General features: G+C 42.6%; 1 protein-coding gene across 5 annotated transcripts in view; it reads right to left on the bottom strand.

Annotated features, from left to right (window-relative positions):
- Nucleotides 1-16,779, bottom strand: part of wdfy4 (WDFY family member 4) — a 67,937-nt gene that overhangs the window by 29,037 nt on the left and 22,121 nt on the right. For 3 of the 5 annotated variants that reach the window (XM_088634475.1, XM_088634478.1, XM_088634479.1), the window contains 20 exons: nt 16,471-16,711; nt 16,010-16,158; nt 15,660-15,771; nt 14,861-15,051; nt 14,154-14,306; nt 13,531-13,604; nt 12,719-12,880; nt 11,983-12,074; nt 11,482-11,578; nt 10,895-11,100; nt 10,399-10,565; nt 9,787-9,906; nt 9,318-9,479; nt 7,970-8,161; nt 7,363-7,489; nt 7,051-7,181; nt 6,574-6,812; nt 5,933-6,054; nt 4,669-4,860; nt 4,104-4,216 (listed from right to left, as the gene is read on the bottom strand). In XM_088634475.1, coding sequence (XP_088490601.1) covers nt 4,104-4,216; nt 4,669-4,860; nt 5,933-6,054; nt 6,574-6,812; nt 7,051-7,181; nt 7,363-7,489; nt 7,970-8,161; nt 9,318-9,479; nt 9,787-9,906; nt 10,399-10,565; nt 10,895-11,100; nt 11,482-11,578; nt 11,983-12,074; nt 12,719-12,880; nt 13,531-13,604; nt 14,154-14,306; nt 14,861-15,051; nt 15,660-15,771; nt 16,010-16,158; nt 16,471-16,711 — 3,042 coding nt within the window. The remainder of the gene's footprint in view (nt 1-4,103; nt 4,217-4,668; nt 4,861-5,932; nt 6,055-6,573; nt 6,813-7,050; nt 7,182-7,362; nt 7,490-7,969; nt 8,162-9,317; nt 9,480-9,786; nt 9,907-10,398; nt 10,566-10,894; nt 11,101-11,481; nt 11,579-11,982; nt 12,075-12,718; nt 12,881-13,530; nt 13,605-14,153; nt 14,307-14,860; nt 15,052-15,659; nt 15,772-16,009; nt 16,159-16,470; nt 16,712-16,779) is intronic. The other 2 variants (XM_088634476.1, XM_088634480.1) reach the window with 1 other exon arrangement.

The following is a 16,779-nucleotide window of genomic DNA, read 5'->3' as shown; positions in this document are numbered from 1 at the left end:
TAGGGCCTGAAAAAGACAAAGATGAAATATAAATGATATTTTATAGATGAATATCCTACTGGCTACAGTGGGTACAATAAAACCTGAGTCTAAGCACAATGGATTTCAGTGTGATATACAGTAATTAAGTTAAACTACAATTTCTACACCGTGCAGTGTTGCTACTGGCGGTTTGCCAGAGTTGATGCCCTGCTGATACATTATATTGATAGGCATTACCCTGCAGGAGACTCACAGAGTACACTGACAGCACACTTCCATTCAGTTTGCCTAAAGGGTCATTAAGCCAATCATCACAGTGGTGTCCTCACAAAACCAGTCAGCTATCCACGGGATGCTGGCTATAAAGAGTGACCCAGAAAAACATTCTGTAGACCTCGGGGAGTAACAGTTAACAATGCACATCTCATGCAAGAGAAGTGCAGACAGCTTATGCTAAGTGAACTATTAGAGTCATTCTGTTTGCTAATGTAGCAGGACTTGTCGTGCATGGGGCGCTTATGGTGAGACTGTACCACCTCTGTAGGCTGCCAGGTCTGGGTTCTGCTTTGTGGTTAAAGTCCATCTGTGAGCTTTGTGCCCAGGAATATGGCATCCTTTAGTGTTGGAACAGACAGCACAATACTGCCATTCCCTGTAGTAATACTTTGTGTATAAAATGCAAACTAAAAATGAGTGAGACACTCACTGGTGTCCTCTAAGAAAGATGCTAATCACAGAGATCAGTACAGGAAAGCAGGGCAGAGCACTCATACCCACCTGTTATAAAACTCGGTGTTATAAAAAGCGATGCAATTTACTGATTTTTAACCAGTCTTAAAGTTAATCAACAGAATCAATCAATTTAGATATTCAAGAAGAAGTAGCAGTTTTCAGAATTTGGACTAGCATTAAAAAGACCACGATTTTCAAAAAGAGATGAGGTAGTATTTAGCATTACTTTTTCTTGCAGAACTCTATAGTCATTCACATATTGCAAACCACAGGTGGGGTATTCTGTCTGATTATTTTTACCCCACAAAAATATCATTGCTATCTAGTGACCCCATCCATATTTAACAAAGTCTAACAGTGATATATAGCGTTAATGAATATTTGTGTTAAATAACAAGTAAATTGTTGCTGTAAGCATTCTGAATTAAACATTCCATTCCTAACATCCTCTCTGCAATTAACATCATGCTAATTTACATTTTAATTACTTCCCAAGAAATCACTACCTTTGTTGACAATACAACATAATGTCAACTTCATTGTGTGCTATTGGTGAATCCGTAATGAACTTAATTTGATAATTAGTGATGTTAATTATCTTTCTAATATGAAGATAAAGATATAATTATGCAAATAGTACACTGGATTTCGAAAAATAAATCCCTCAAAGGTTTTCACACAGACAATTGCAAGGGCATTTTCTGCGGAGGTGAGGCTTCTGTCTTTCCTTAGGTTTCCAGAGCAAACAGAACAACCACACTGTGGGTGTTCTGCCTAGGTGAGGCGTTTATAAATAAGTGATATCACAACTTTTTAACGCCTTTTGAAATCCAAAGTGTATTTATACAGGGATGTTTTCAATATATTCTACAGGGGGGAAACACAGACGGCTGAGAAAGACAGCAGAGTGAAGCTGAGGATTTGACTCCCGAAGCACTCCTGACTTATCCTGCTGTCCAAACCTCTGGTTACAGTGAGGGACAGCAAGTGGGGCAGAGTTTTCTTCCAGAGCGCATGCAGCTTTGCAGGAAGAGCCAGCAGTCTGCCTACAGGCGGCTCTGTGGTCTGGCACTTGTCCTAGAAGAACTTATTTTAACGTTAGTTTACTATATTTTCACCTGTATGTACAGTAGCCATCCATCACTTGTAGTGCTCTAAATGCACTGGGAGTTAAAAAAAAAACAACTACCCAGGGTTCTGTGCAGTTCACACAGGATAGAAAAAGAATCCCAAACAGTACTCATACGGGTTGAAATAAACAACAATTGTTCTTCTTTTTGCAAATATAGATATTGACACTTGATGACAGTTTGCAGAGATCAGGGGATGCAGGCAAGCACAGAGAGTGGTTTCAGAACTGCATAGCTGTCCATACTAGGTATAGAGCTCATCTACCTAAATTTTGGATTTTGTTTTTTAAACTTACAATTCTGTCATTACAACATGTTTCTAATTATGACTAAGACAGCCATGTTTACACAGCCCTCACTACAGACATTTGGCAAACACGCAAATCTCTTCCAGTTCTAGCTTTGCGATATCTTCTGAAAACACTTTGTAAGGCACAATACTGGCAAACAGATGACAGTTCAACAACATCCAAATTGTAGGACTGATAAGTTTAAGGACTGTATTAATTTTACACAGACTAAAATCCATCTTTAAGTTATTTCCAGTGGGATGCCTTCTTTTTGAAAGAGATCCCCATGCTTGGAAATGAAAAACAAAACTTTACATTTTGTCTCTAATACCTAACACAATTCACATTCCACTGGCATTATCTTTCAAAAGAAGAACAATTTATCAAAGGTGCTGATAGGCTGTCACATCTTGATATGATAAGGAATAACACAAAATGAATAATGTTTTCATCAGATTGGGGCTTTTTATAATTACTACCCCTTTTTGCCGGCGAACGGAGACAGCAGTTGCAGAAACGCCAATTTCATGCACTCGTGCCTGAATAATATCTCTGTGCTTCCTTTTCCAGATGGCAACGTTTTCACTGGAGGAACTAATGATGTGGGCACATTTAGGGAGAAAAACAACAATAACAGCGTCTTTAACCTTCAACAGCAAAATGCGTGTTCTACAAAATGTTCCCTGGGATAAATTAACAAATATCAATTACATTGCTCACTGAGGTGTAATCGGCTGTAATAATCAAAATTAATTTTAAAAAATAATTAAACAGACCCCAGGGCGAATTGCCCCAGCTCAGTGGTATGACATCACTGGATGCACATGTACCTGTGAATGAGCTCTCACTTTGCTAATGACCCCGGCGCCCCAGAGAAACGAACGTCCGACGCCCGTCCATCAAAACGTGCGGCGTAGCCAATTGAGCAGACACTCGGAGACATAGATATCTACGTACTGAAATCAGTCTAAATAAATGACTACATTTTTTGGGGGGGCCACGATGGAGGAAAAGTCATTACAGATATATGCTCAGATATTTTCTGCCAACAAATTTGCTTCGAAATGAATGGCAGCCTCACTCTGAATAAGTAATAAAATCCATTAAAAGCCAGCGTGCGGTACATTGTCCCAAACATGGGTTCATTCCAGTTTTCTGGGGATTGTATAATCAAAACAGCGCAATATGACAGTGTTACAAGTGTGTCACCGACTCAGAGCCCTTGTTACATTTGTGGCGTTCCGTTCTATTTCTATCAGTCTGAAACCCTGGAAATTCCGCAACGCAACAGCATGAAATAGACTCAAAGTTTTGGGAAGGATTCTAGAACATTTTAGCTCAACCTGCATGTCGTAGACCTCTTCCACACGGCAGAGGACAGGGAGAGATCGGGCAACCACACGAGTACAATGATTCTCTTTTCCATTTTTTAAAGATAAAAAGTTCATAATGACTTAAAGCTGGTTGGCACAAACTTGTAAGAGAGCACACAAATTTTAGATTAAGGACCTAATATATCAGATTTTTTCTCCTTTAAAAATAGCGCTTTACTTTAAAAGATCCATCCATGATCGATTCCAGTACATGGTGAAGGGGGAGCCAGAGCCCCTCCCAGCAAACAATGGGCGCAGGGCAGGGTACACCCTGGACAGGACGCCAGTCCATCACCGGGGAGACACAGACATGCACACACTCACACCAGGGCCAGTTTTCTCAGAAAACCAATGAATCTATCAGCAGGTCTTTGGACTGTGGGGGGAAAGCAGAGCACACAGTGAAAACCTATGTTAACAAGGAGAGAATATACAAACTCCACTCAGATTCCTCCTCAGGATTTAAACCCAAGAGCCCCGGCTCTGCAAGACTGCAACGCTAACTACTACACCGCCGTGCTGCCCGGAGACAAAAGAGTCGCAATAATTCTGAGAGAAAGAGAATCTCCAAGCAGAGACAAGACAGATGCTCCCACCTCAACAGTGCAGCTTGTGTCTTTACTGAGCTTCTTCTGGGCCGAGCGCATCACAGAGGTCAGAGGGTTTGCTTTCTTCTGGTACATCTTGTTCAGCTTCTTCTTCTGGGAATCTAAAAATCACACGTTCGGAGACACGGCCCCATATCATAGCAGCAGGCTTAGAATTATGGAAGAAAAAAAATGGCACTGAAGATTTTCACACGGGAACCTTTTCTCTTGATAAACAAGTCACGGCTTTCAAAGACAAACACTATTTTACACAAACATTTATGTGATCGATTACTTGCAAAAAAAAAGCATTCTGAATTATCTGAAAAAGAAGGAAACAATAAGCCAAAACTTGCTCAGCAGATTAGACATTACTGGGGAATGACTTCTATGGGTGTGAACTGCCATGCATTTTGTATGTACCTAATATTGCTTAGGAATGTGTCACATTTGTAGAGTAGATATAATTTAGGTGAGCATTCTCTCCCCGGCACACTTACCTAAAATACAGGAAAGGATTCGCTTTTACACAGTGTAATGGGAATAATATATATATATTTTTTAATCAACAAACCCATGAACTGTTGCCAAGCCCTGACGGCGGTCTCTTCCCACAGGGGGGTGACCTCCGAAATGTTGACGGCCCCCTCGACACCCCCCTGCTTCACGGACAGGTCAATCTTGTACGTCTCCTCTAAGGTGTGTCTCCTCTCCGCCAGCAGTCTCTTCCACGTGGACCCCACCAGATTCAACAGCTCTGACTGAACTGGAAGGAATGTGCCGGAAAACTTGAAGCAAGCAGTCATGATTCAAGGTCTGTGTTGTAAGTCTATACGTAGGACATTTTTATATAGATGCACACACAAAACAAAAAAGAGAATTTGCTTTATGACCAAATCTGTGTAAAGGTGTATTCAAAAAGATATATCCCCATGTCTGTTTTGCAGCACTACAAAGCATAGCTAATGGTGTATTGTGTCTATAAAATCAAAGTCAGCAGTTAATTAACAGTCACGCTCCCACAATTAATGTAATATATAACGTTTTCCATTCCCAATGGGTGCTGGGGATGAACTAGATAAAATAAAGTTGTTATTTTCTTGAAGGAATAGAAACAAAAATCTAAAATGAAATATTTTTCTTCTAAAATCACTCATCAAGCAAGTTAACAGTGAAAGCTGAGGTTTTTTTTAATAATACAGACTGATATGAACTAAAATGTTGGATATACTGGGAAGACAAAATAGCTAAAGAAAATGAGAGAATTCTGCACTTGTAAAGAAAGCCCTAGAACAGCAACTAACAGTCCAAAATAAAAACTGAAGGACCCACTGGATAGTCCCATGTAATACACAAACTTTAGTTTGACACAAACTAAAGAAAAGATCACTGTCCTAAAATTGCAAACAGTCTTCCACCTCTTTGACACCTACAATGTGTAGAGGATACAAACACTTGGGCTGAACCAGACATACAGTATCTGCATATTACATGGTTAATTAAGCATGAGCAACCACTATAAACCTAAGCATCTGAGGTCTCAGTTCATTAATTCAGAATTATACCGCTTGGTAATGTTAATAGGGGATTAAATATTTAAGCCTGATTGGGTAATGAAAAAAGTACAATACTGTGTCGTACTGCTGCTTTGTACAGTTCCTATGCCTTGCTCCACACCAGGTCAAAATCCAATTCAAAATGAAGCACAATGTCTGTGGACACACAGCACAGGCCCTCAGGCTGCAGACATTACCCACTGGGGGGATGGAGATGTGGACCACCTACACAAAGACAGACACACACTGCCCGCAGATGCACTGCACACAAACACAACTCACCGTCAAACGACTCCGACACTTCGGGGGTCACGTTCATCTGCGAGTTTTTATTCGGCAAGAAATGATACCAGATCTTCTTGGAATGTTTTTTCTGAGCTTCCCATCCAAAGCCGTCTGAATCACTGTGGCATTGAAACCATCATGTAACAATGCTGAACCGAAACACGTTATCATGAAGAACACTGCTACTCTCTGCTCTGAGGTACAGAAAATTGGTATTCTCAACTATTTAAAACACAGTAAAGCACAGTGAAGTCAAGGAAAAGTATAGTAAATTTGTGTAACATAAAAGCACAGTAAAGTGTAGTAAGGCGCTGTGAAATCAAGATTAAAGCACAGTAAAGTGAAGTAAAGCACAGTGAAATCAAGGTAAAAGCACAGTAAAGTGCTTTTACTGTGAAATTCTGTTTAACATATAGTAAAGTGTAGTGAAGATCACTGTAATCATGGTGAATTGTAATAAAACAGTGAAACTGTGATACAAACAAGCACACAGAAGCACAGAGAGGTAGAGTAAAGCACGAGTACACATGGGATAAGGGTGGTGAGACCTTGGAAACCCTGTGAAAGCACCGTGCACCTCTACTGCAGCACAGGCAATCAGCGACAGAGACTGAGACTGAGACACAGCATGTGGGCACCTTCCGGAGCTGATCTGGAGGAGGCAGTGCGTCAGGCAGGTGATGAAGTTGACGTTGGCGTTGTACGTGGCTAGGATGACGTCCCACTGCTCCTGCAGGACTCTCAGGGTGCTCACGATGACCTGCTGCTCCGGCAGGCTCTGCCGCGGCCGCGACAGGAAGTACAGTATCGCCCGGTTCAAGCTGTTGTACAGCACGCTCACGGTTTTCTCCCGGTGGGCCTGGGCCTTCTCCATGACCTGCACACAGCACGGGGGCTTTCAGCGGAGAGTGTTCACATGGGGCCGAGGCACAGTAAACAAGTAACAGCTGGGGAAACACTTCCCACATGCAAAACAGAAGCAATCCCCTGTGCTGCCACAGAAAACCAGCTGAGAGGATTGACTGTATATTACATGACTGCAAAAATTGCATGCTAATAAACAAATTCAGCATTGTGCGGTATCAAAGTCCAGTTCTATTTAATGCAAAATTTACCACCACAATCTGTTCCGTGATAAACAGAAGGATCTTTTCAGGCTCCACCGCCAACATCCCAGTGTAGAGCTTCTCCACCAGTTTCTTACTGAAGAAAGCAACGTTCCCAACCAATGTGGCGATTTTGTTGTCTGTGGAAATAATAAAACAGTAAAGGCCCAGTGCTCTCACAGCTTCCAGCTCAAAACCAAAAGCGTGTGTAATTAGTGCAGCCATGGAGCTAACACAGAGACACAAAACAAGTTAAAGAGATAAGGCTTCTTTCCCTAAAAAGTGTCCAGCAAAAGAAAGACACTACAGACACTACTTTACCATCTCTCGACACGTGTGTGGCTTGGCCCTCTTCCTGGAACGTCATGTGCACTATGTCCATTAGAAACACCAGCACCTCAGTCTGGAAACTTTGCTTTTGGTCGTGGGAGGCTTTCTCTGTAGAGAACTTAGCGCAAACAAAGAAAGCAAGGTTGAAAACACTGTGCCAAAAAGTGTTAATCTAGTTATGATATTAACGATTTGTTCACATATGAGATAGGGGTCTAATTCTAACAGCATCACCACCCCACACCCACCTCACATCCCATTCTCTAAATTCAGGAGTATCCCCTCAGTCCTGACTATCAGCTCCACAACTGAGTAAACAGTGACACCTCATGGAGAAAATGAAAAATGCACACAGCCAAACCAGCCAAACTGCCCTAAACCAAATACCCTGCTTTTCCTGGCCATTAATATTGATTCCATACATACAGTATGCTCTACCCAAAGAGTCCTGTTAAGTACTTCGGAACTTAATGCTTCACAGGTGTGCTGTTTCTTAATTCAGAAGGCAGAGGGCGTCCCCTCAAAGGCCTGGCTTGGGAGACATCTATAAGTTTTGAAGCGATAAAAAAGGGTGGGTCGCACACACGCAGTTTCCTACCTCCAGAAGAAGCACGAAGGGGTGTAGCTGTCTCTTGGCGGGGATGTTGATGAGACTGTCCATCAGCAGAATGCGCATGAAATCGCACACCTGTTTCCTGGCTGGGTGGGGGTCTCGCGGCAGCACCTCCTCTTGAGCAGCACCCGCCTCCGACAGCACCGCGCTGTCCTGAGGGGAGGCCGCGACACAGGCCTGTGGGACAACATGGACAACATGGACCCCACTCACAAGGCCACTGAACACGTCGCAGCGGTGGAACGGCACCAGAGCCGTTCCACATTCAGCACTGGAATGTGTGGCAGGCCTTCTGGACAGCAGCCCGGGCCGAGGCCAAGCGAGGATCAGGCCACCATGAAACGTTCATCCCGCTGCCAGCTGCAACTATGAACCCAGTCGCTGAGAGGGTTTCAAGAAAGAAGCATCTCTTCGAGAACGTGGTTATACGGGCAGTGTTCAAGTCCCAAGGAGGAAATGCCAGAACACACAACGTAATTTCGAAAAGGTTTAAAAAAAAACAGAAAGGTCAGGGAGGTCTAAATTCATTCACACTCTGTCACAAAACCACTGACCTAGCGCAGTGAATTTGTTAGAGATCAAATAAAATTGATGTACGCAGCTTTATAAGACAGACCCTGCAGCAGCTGGTTACAGCGGAGACAGAGACATTACAAGGTGTGAGTGGTAGAGAGAGGGTTCTGGCTTTTGGTGCTGAAGTGATCCGGTTTCCTTTCAGGCCAGCAGAGGGAGTTTGAATCCCCATCAGGGCATACTGGATCTTAAGCATTTCCATCTGGAAATTTTACTTATCTGTCAAAACTTGTGTTTAGGCCTCTTGTGAATGACTACAGTAGAACAGTGTCATCTCATAACAGATGGAAGAATTAGCTTGAATGCAGGGAGGAGGAAACACAGGAAAAAGACTCATTCTCAACGTCAGAAAGCCCAGGAAGTGTGAGCGTTCTGTCACAACATCCCTGAATTACAGGATGCCACATCTGCAATACTCCTTCGTATAGTACTTCACTTGTGGTGAAATTCGAACAGAGTGCGCCGTAAAACTATTTTTGTTGATTTTTTTTGTCGTGCAAGTTTTGTTGAAGAAGGTTCCAGAAAGCGTCAGAACGGCAATCCGGCTCCCGAAAACAAGGGCCAAAATGGCGTTGCGGCACATTCCGCTACAATTCAAATATATTCAGCACTGTTGCCGTAATGCGACTATTCAAACACACCACGTCTGACTGTAGTCCAGCCTTCCAGTTTACTTTAGAGAGGATTATAATAATCCCATGGCTGCCGTACACAGTGGCATAACAAACAGAAGGAGCACAGAAGCTTCCGACGGACTTACTTCATGGGAATCTGGAGGGAAAACTGCTCCTGCCAAGGCGTGAAGGAAGTCGGGAGAGGCCCACAGAGGGCTCCTGGGGAACATGCTGTGGACTAGGCAGAAGAACTGCATGATGCTCCCTGGATAGTTTATTTCCCAGGAGTCCTCTGCGCTTGTTATGGGCTTCATGGTACGAGAGAGGCAGAGGCAAAAGCAAAAGATCGATAAGACATTACCAGAACATCGGTACAAAGTGTTTTTCTTCTTTCAACATTAGACAGATTTGTTTGGTATACTGTATGTGAAGAGCTTAGGAAGTATGTTTTTTTATAAACAACAGACATTAAATGTTTAATTCACTCTTTAAGAAAAAGTCATTTGCATGATGTGTAAACAGAAAAGTGTTTATTTACATCAAAGGGCATAGACTGAATTAGTTCACAAAGCGCCATGGTTTAGTGAGACGATAAATAGGTTTTTGGTCACACACCTTGCTTAAAATAATCTTCACCAGCTCTAGGAGCAGAATGGCCACATCAGCACACAGCTGGATGTCCTGGTTTTCATCCAAGCTGTCTATCAGACCCTGCAGTCCGACATCAAGGTCCATCTGTGGCGAGAGAGAGACAGAAGAAGTCTTGCTATCACTGCCACTCAAGTGAGCCTGTCATGAAATCCTTACAAATCATAATGAGAAAACCAGTCGCAGAGAAAGTCAGTCACTCAATCTCACCACTCTGTTTCATTTTTGCCTGCTGGTCTCACACTTCATTATACTTTACTGTGCGGAGGAAATATTATCACTAGTGACCAGGTGCCAATAGATATGTGTGAATTGTCTAATCTGCTGACACATACTCCGTCATTGTTTCCACATGTTAAAAACTTGCCCTCGGCAAATCCCATCTAGTTTTCTAGCTTTTCCAGGACCTGTGGGATTCCACCTCTATATTTGCTCTTTACAGGAGGAAGGTTCTCAACAATGCAATCCTGGAATGTGCTGCAGCCCCTTTTATCATTGTTTTCATAAAATGGGCAGACAGCAGCTTGAATCTGACAATCAGCTCACACAACAAACCTGCCCCCCCAGGCAGATTATTACCTGTCCTGTTGGTACTTCACAGCCAGTTTTTTGCAGGAACAAAGCGGCCAGCAAAAAGTAAACCTGCGGGATGTTTATGTGGTTTCCCAAGAGCCTTTGCAATAAATCGAATCCCGGAGATGCAGCGTTTGTGCGTTCAAATGACCAGGAACGCATCTTCAAATTGTCTGTTAAGAAAATGAAAAAAAATAGTGCGATTACAACATCTGGCAACTCCGTCTCACCTGGGTAAGAGACAGAAAACCTTCACCCTAAATCATTCTGCAGTTTTACTCCCTCTCCCCCCCCACAGAATGAAATCGTTCCGTGTAATAACAGGAAAATAAAAGTATAGTCATAACTGTTAAGTAAACAAAAAATAAAAAGGTCATTGTAAAATCTCATATTCGTTCTTGATTTGTTCAACTCCAGGTGCTATGTTTTGTCATTCCTGCTTTAACAGGAATAAATAAGCAGAGCAGCTTTGTGTTGTATGGCAGATGGAATTTGCCCATACCCATTGGGATCCTGCACTCTCCCATCATGGATTCAGCCAGGACTCCAGGAGCTTCGCCATCTCTGAACTTCATTAAAATGTTCTGGTTGGACAGGAACCCTGTTAATAGCCGTACTCCCAGCAGGACTGATGTTGAATGAATTTTGCCTTGTATGAAGAGCAGAAACCAGTCAGGTCCCAACGCGGTAAAGATTTCCTCTTGATTCCTGGGAAAAAAAAGTAAAGGAATGTAACAGACTGACATGGTTCTTCAAGGTCAGGACATTCACATGCCACACTGCAGGTGCACGAGCTACTGTATGTGTGGTACAACAGATTACAAAATAATACAAAGAAAAAAAATGTTTTAGGATCGAGCAATACAGATTGTGCACCTTACTTTTACCACGGGAAATGTGTTCCAGTTTATGTGAAGACAACTATTAGGGATATTAACACCAGTTCCACATATAATTGCTGACGTACTGGATACTGGGTGAAAATCGTAAGCGTTAATTCTAACGTTGTGCCGTATGACATCTAAATTAAAAAATGCAAGCACAGAATACAACCGTCTTGTGGCTGTCTTTCCTCTCTTTGACACTCACTTCGAAGACAGAGCACTGTCTGAGCAGATTAAATCAAGCAGCAGCTCCAGCAACTGGTTTCTGATCCATATTGTCCTTGCAGGTGTTTGGCCCAGGGCTACAAAAGCAGAAGTGAAAGAAACTGCTCATATCACGCCGTGCCGGTTGAGTGGTTTGGATTTCAGCTCAAGACAATTCAGTCCTTGAGAATATAAGGAGAGAAATTCTGCAGTTTTCGGTGTACTTCTATCTCAGAAGATGCTTCAAAATGGGACGATAGAACAATTACGGTCAGAAAAAAGTAATCAATTATTACAGGTAATGGGAGATCTTCATTATAAAATTAAAAGCAGCATAACGAAGTCCCAGTTTTGATAGTTAACATCGATCACACAACGCTCAACAGGACCGCAGAACTAGTCTGGCCCAAAGAGAGCATAATTCAGTGGCTTTTCTAATGCTGTCTAGATAAGAAGATTGCAGTCCCAAACCACACAACTACTTAAACTTTAATATCATTACCTTGTGGTGATACATCAAAAACGAAATCAGAAAAAATGACATTCTCATTTAAGGTGGGTGGCAGCAACGTGTGAACCAGGAACAATCCAAGTCTAGACGAAAACCATAAGCATGCAAATATGAAGACAAGACAGAAATCAAATCTTTAATCAATACAATGCAATAAATATGCGAATACTCTGACATTGTGATCAATATGAATGAGATTCCATATAAGCCTTATGATAATCCTAGATTTAACTTTAACTCTCTATATATAAATTCTATACAACGCTAAAACCTTCTTCAACCCTCAATACTAAAACCTAAACCTAATCCCTAACCTTAAATCCAAATCCTTATCCCAATTCCTCAAATCCCAACACTAATCTTAAACTCATGTTTCTGGAGAGCCACAGTTCACCAGTTTTTTAACACAATGTACTGTATAATCCTCAGTGAGCAAAGATCTGGAAACTGTGGTAATTAAGAGAACAAGACAGGACAGGATCTCTCTGCAGAGATTTTTAAGTATGTGCACTGCATGCATGACTATGAGCACAAGGTTAATTTGGTAGGAAAGTGAAATGATTTATGTATCAGCTTCTATGCCCACCACTACATGAATATCTAATGACCAACAAGTGACCTAGGATCCCCACTGAATACCTCACGAGAAATATGTCCTCTTGACAATTTAAGTTTCAAGCAGAAAACGTTAATCATAACTAAGGCAGGGGGCCCTGTCATACAGTACCTGCATACATCCTTGATGTGAAAGTACCGTTTGAGCAGACTTGTCATGATGGCACAGATAACGGCTACTTTTTCACATGTGACAGAAGGGTCATTCAGAAGGAAAAGGAGCTTTTTCATCACGTGTAACCGATGCATGACTTCAGCATTCCAGGGGTCGCCGCTGAAAGGGATAAGAACATCATCCTGGAGGACCGAGGCGGAAACAGCAAGATGTTCTGAATCTGTAATCGACCGTGTGAGCCAGTCAGCATTAGCCCTGGGTGCTTGTAATCGTTTGTCCACTTGGCCTGTCATTGCCCACCGTGCTGTGCCCAAATGCAGGTTCACTTGTGTTTTCACACACGTTTATCCCACAGCACCCTTCTGGTTTCCATCATACACTACCACCACAGATCACATTGCTGATTATTTGAAACAATACACAATCTACGATATTGTCATTTTTATTCCAGCGTGCGTTTGCCATTATTTTTCCCCTCTCCAGTATTCCCTTGGGGTTAAAAAGCTACTTAAGCACAAGCTTCATAGTGCAGCGTCTACAGTACCTCATCTGTCAGAACCTTCCTGAGAACATATACTGTAGTATTGATTCGTCTGACGGTTCACTTTAGAAGTCTAGACACAAGTCCTTCGATTCACAACTTTCTCAGCTGTTTGTGTTGCTTCCTCCTTTTTAGTCAGTTTTTCTTTAGAAACTCTCTCTCCAGAATCCAGTTTAAAGTTGAGCAGAAAAAAAAGATTTGGAAGCATGCGAGTTTGTGATGTAGAGGCAAAATCTATAATGAGTTCATTGATAAGAACAAAGAATACCTTGAAGATTTCAGAATATCCACAAAGTGTTTTAAAACAGCCAAGTCAAGATTTTCTGGAGCCTTCTGCCAGACCTTTAAAACGAGTTAAACACAAATAAATCATTGTTTTGTGATCCACAAATTCAGTTACTGTAGTGAACAGTGGAAGCTAAAGATAAATACATGTATTTTTATTTCTGAACAATTTAAAGCTTCATTAAAAATACTGAACAGCATCTTACACTGTGTATCATAAACACATACGTTTCTTAATTCTGTGGTACTTGTTAATCTTCTTTTCCCATTTCACCAGTGATGTGGAATATTCTTTAAGAAAATGTTATACTCACTATTTGTTTTTCTGGTGAATTCCCTAAATTAATTTCTTAATTTTTCACATTTTAACTAAAGTGACTGAGAGCTCAAGAAGATAAATGCACATGTGAACAATGATCTAAATCCAGTTTTGAATCCTAATGCTACACTCAATTTAGTATAAATAAAAAACAATTCGAATTCTGATAGCACTTGAAGCAAGAATCACACATTTAAACTGATTCTGTCAATATAAATTGTTTCAAGTGGGCTATAAATGCACACCTTCACTCAAAAGAGCTGCGTTTAGAAGACGATGTACTGTACCTCAAAATCACAGAGGATCCCCTCAAAGGCACAGAGGTTCTGCACTGACACTGAGCCGCAGCCCAGCTCCATGGTTCCCACTATGGACAGGACCAGCTGGAAAACCCTGCGGCTTATCAGACGACACTTCATCTTCAGCAGGAACGCCAGCAGCTGGGAAGATGGAGCAAAAAGTTGGAGCATGTTCACTTCATGTGTGAATTTCAACCCCAAAAAAAGGTAATCTTTGTTATTGATCAGGAAGTGTCCTGGGATTCAGTGAGACCAACTTTTCACTGACACACAAAGTAACACTAACCTTTACAACCATCCTAACCCTAACTCTATCTCTAACCCTAACACACCCATTCTAACCCTAACCCTATCCTTACCACTAACCCACACTGTATCCCTACTCCAACAGCCATTCTTACCCTATCCCTACCACTAGGCTAAACCCTATCCCTAATCCTAACAGCCAAACGGAGAAAAGCAGTGAAATTCATCATGACTGTTGCGTTGTTTGCACTACCTGTGTGCCAGGTCCACAGTGCTTTTTTCCTATATGTTACATTTCACACAACTGTAGCCTTTGATGGCCAGTCCAACCGTCTGTAACTTAACTAGACCTCCTGGCAATGGAGACCTCCTGGCCATCATTTTTAATAATTCACCTACTGTGTGGTAGAGAGCAATACAAAATCATTCATTTTTATAATCCGCATTACCCTGTAGCCCTGTACTCGAATCATTTCCTTCTCGAAGCTGGAGCTGGTGCTCAGGACGGAAAGGAGGACTTTCACAGCTGCGTACATGGAGCTGTCGTCTGACGCCATGGCGACCAGGCTGAGGATCACCGCAGGCCCCCCGATGTACTGTAAACTGCTGGCTGCACTCTTCGACACAAATGTCCTTACTCCTGCAGACAACAACAACAGGTCATCCGACTCTGAGAACACGAAAGGCCTCCGAGTACAAGAGAGAAAGAGCTATGAGTGACTAAGCAGCTAGATACATATTTGGACAGTGAACAAACTACAGCTACTGCTACTACTAATAATACTATCCTTACTTCTGGACACCCTTCTCAATGGTGACTTACGAAATAAAAAATTCACATTAAGAGCACGTGCGAGAAACAATCATTTGTGTACAATAAGGTCAAATGCATATATGAATAAAATGACAATGAGACTAGTGCCACACAAAAAGAACTAAAATAGTGTAGAGACAATATAGGTTATTGTACATTGAACAGTAACGTTATCCTTGCAGGTACACTGAGTTGGTATTCATTGAGCACTGAATTACTGATGTCTACTGTAGCATGTAAATGTTTAATATCGTAGTTTAAGGTATTCCCAAAGCCATTTCCACCCTATAGCTGTATTTCTGTAATGCTAATATTATAATTTTCTCTGCTGACTCTGTGCTGTAATACAAAATCCGAATACCTTCTTTCTTGTGAGTGTCCTAATTCATAAAAACAACAAAGAAACACATATTCGACAGGAGAAGCTTCAGTACCGATATCTCCCACCAGAGCTGCGCCGATGGTCCGGGCAGATCCTGAAAGGTGCTGAGCAATATTTTTGGCCAGGTAAACTGGAGTTGAGCTGTCGCGTGACACAAGCCCCATCTTAAATAAACACAGAGGGGCAGACACAGGGAAAACAGGCATGAACTGGCTAGGACTGATAACGAATGCAAGATTTAAGCAAGCCTCTGTAACCTTTCATCACATGTGTCAAAAGATGGTTTCAGAGGACTGAATTTTACACAAAAAGAAGAAGATGGGAGCCGGACAGCGTCTTTCAGATGCAATTGTGTGCTTTCTGTTTTTTTTCGAATGACAAGGACAAAAAGCGGGAAAAAACCTGCTCGGCGATCAGTCGGCTGTCGACTTCATTGTAAAGGTCCCTGATTTCTGTGACAGCGGTGACGGTGGACACTGCTGGATTGATGCCGAAAGAAATCCGTTCCTCTGCGACAATTCGGAAAGGCGGCTGATCCGGGTGATCAACCCCTAAAAAATGAACACGGGGGGGTTAGTTAATGAGAAGCTACTTACATAATCCCACATGATGAGGAAGAATAATCCCAATGCACTTCACACAAGTCCCAAAATTAAGAAGGACAAAGATACGAGTAATAGGTTTATTCCACGCTGAAAAAAAAGAAGAAAGAAAACATCTCGGCCGCGGAGCCTTCTTCGGGTGTGAATGCTTTTTTTCAGCATGGAATAAACCTATTACTTGTTCCTTTGCAGCCTACGCATGCTGACGCAGCTCCCCACTTGAAAGACAAAGACGTTAACTTCAGCAACCGGCCTACTTACGGAACACACCCTGGGGAATGAGGGCCTGAAAGTTGCCCAGGTAGCCCGGCCCCAGTTTGTAGACGAGGGCCGCGGCCTCGGGTGACACCGCCTCCTCCAGCAGCCACGTGGGGCCGAGCCGCCAGACCAAGGAGGCGGGCCGCGCCCATCGGGGCGGGGTGCCTATGATCCCGCACACGTCCACGGCCGCGGCGGGGTCCATGGCGCCGCTCTGTCCGGGAAACGGCTGGATGTACCGCATCTGCCAGGGGGAGAGGCGGCTCTTTCAGCCCGGAGAGGCGGAGGTCTGTTTCGACAACGGGTTGTGAA

This window comes from Lepisosteus platostomus, chromosome 6, assembly GCF_059453375.1.
Source record: "Lepisosteus platostomus isolate fLepPlt1 chromosome 6, fLepPlt1.hap1, whole genome shotgun sequence".
NCBI classification, from domain to species: Eukaryota; Metazoa; Chordata; class Actinopteri; order Semionotiformes; family Lepisosteidae; genus Lepisosteus; species Lepisosteus platostomus.
Note: the sequence above shows the minus strand (reverse complement) of the source record. Positions and strands in the feature narration are given on the sequence as shown.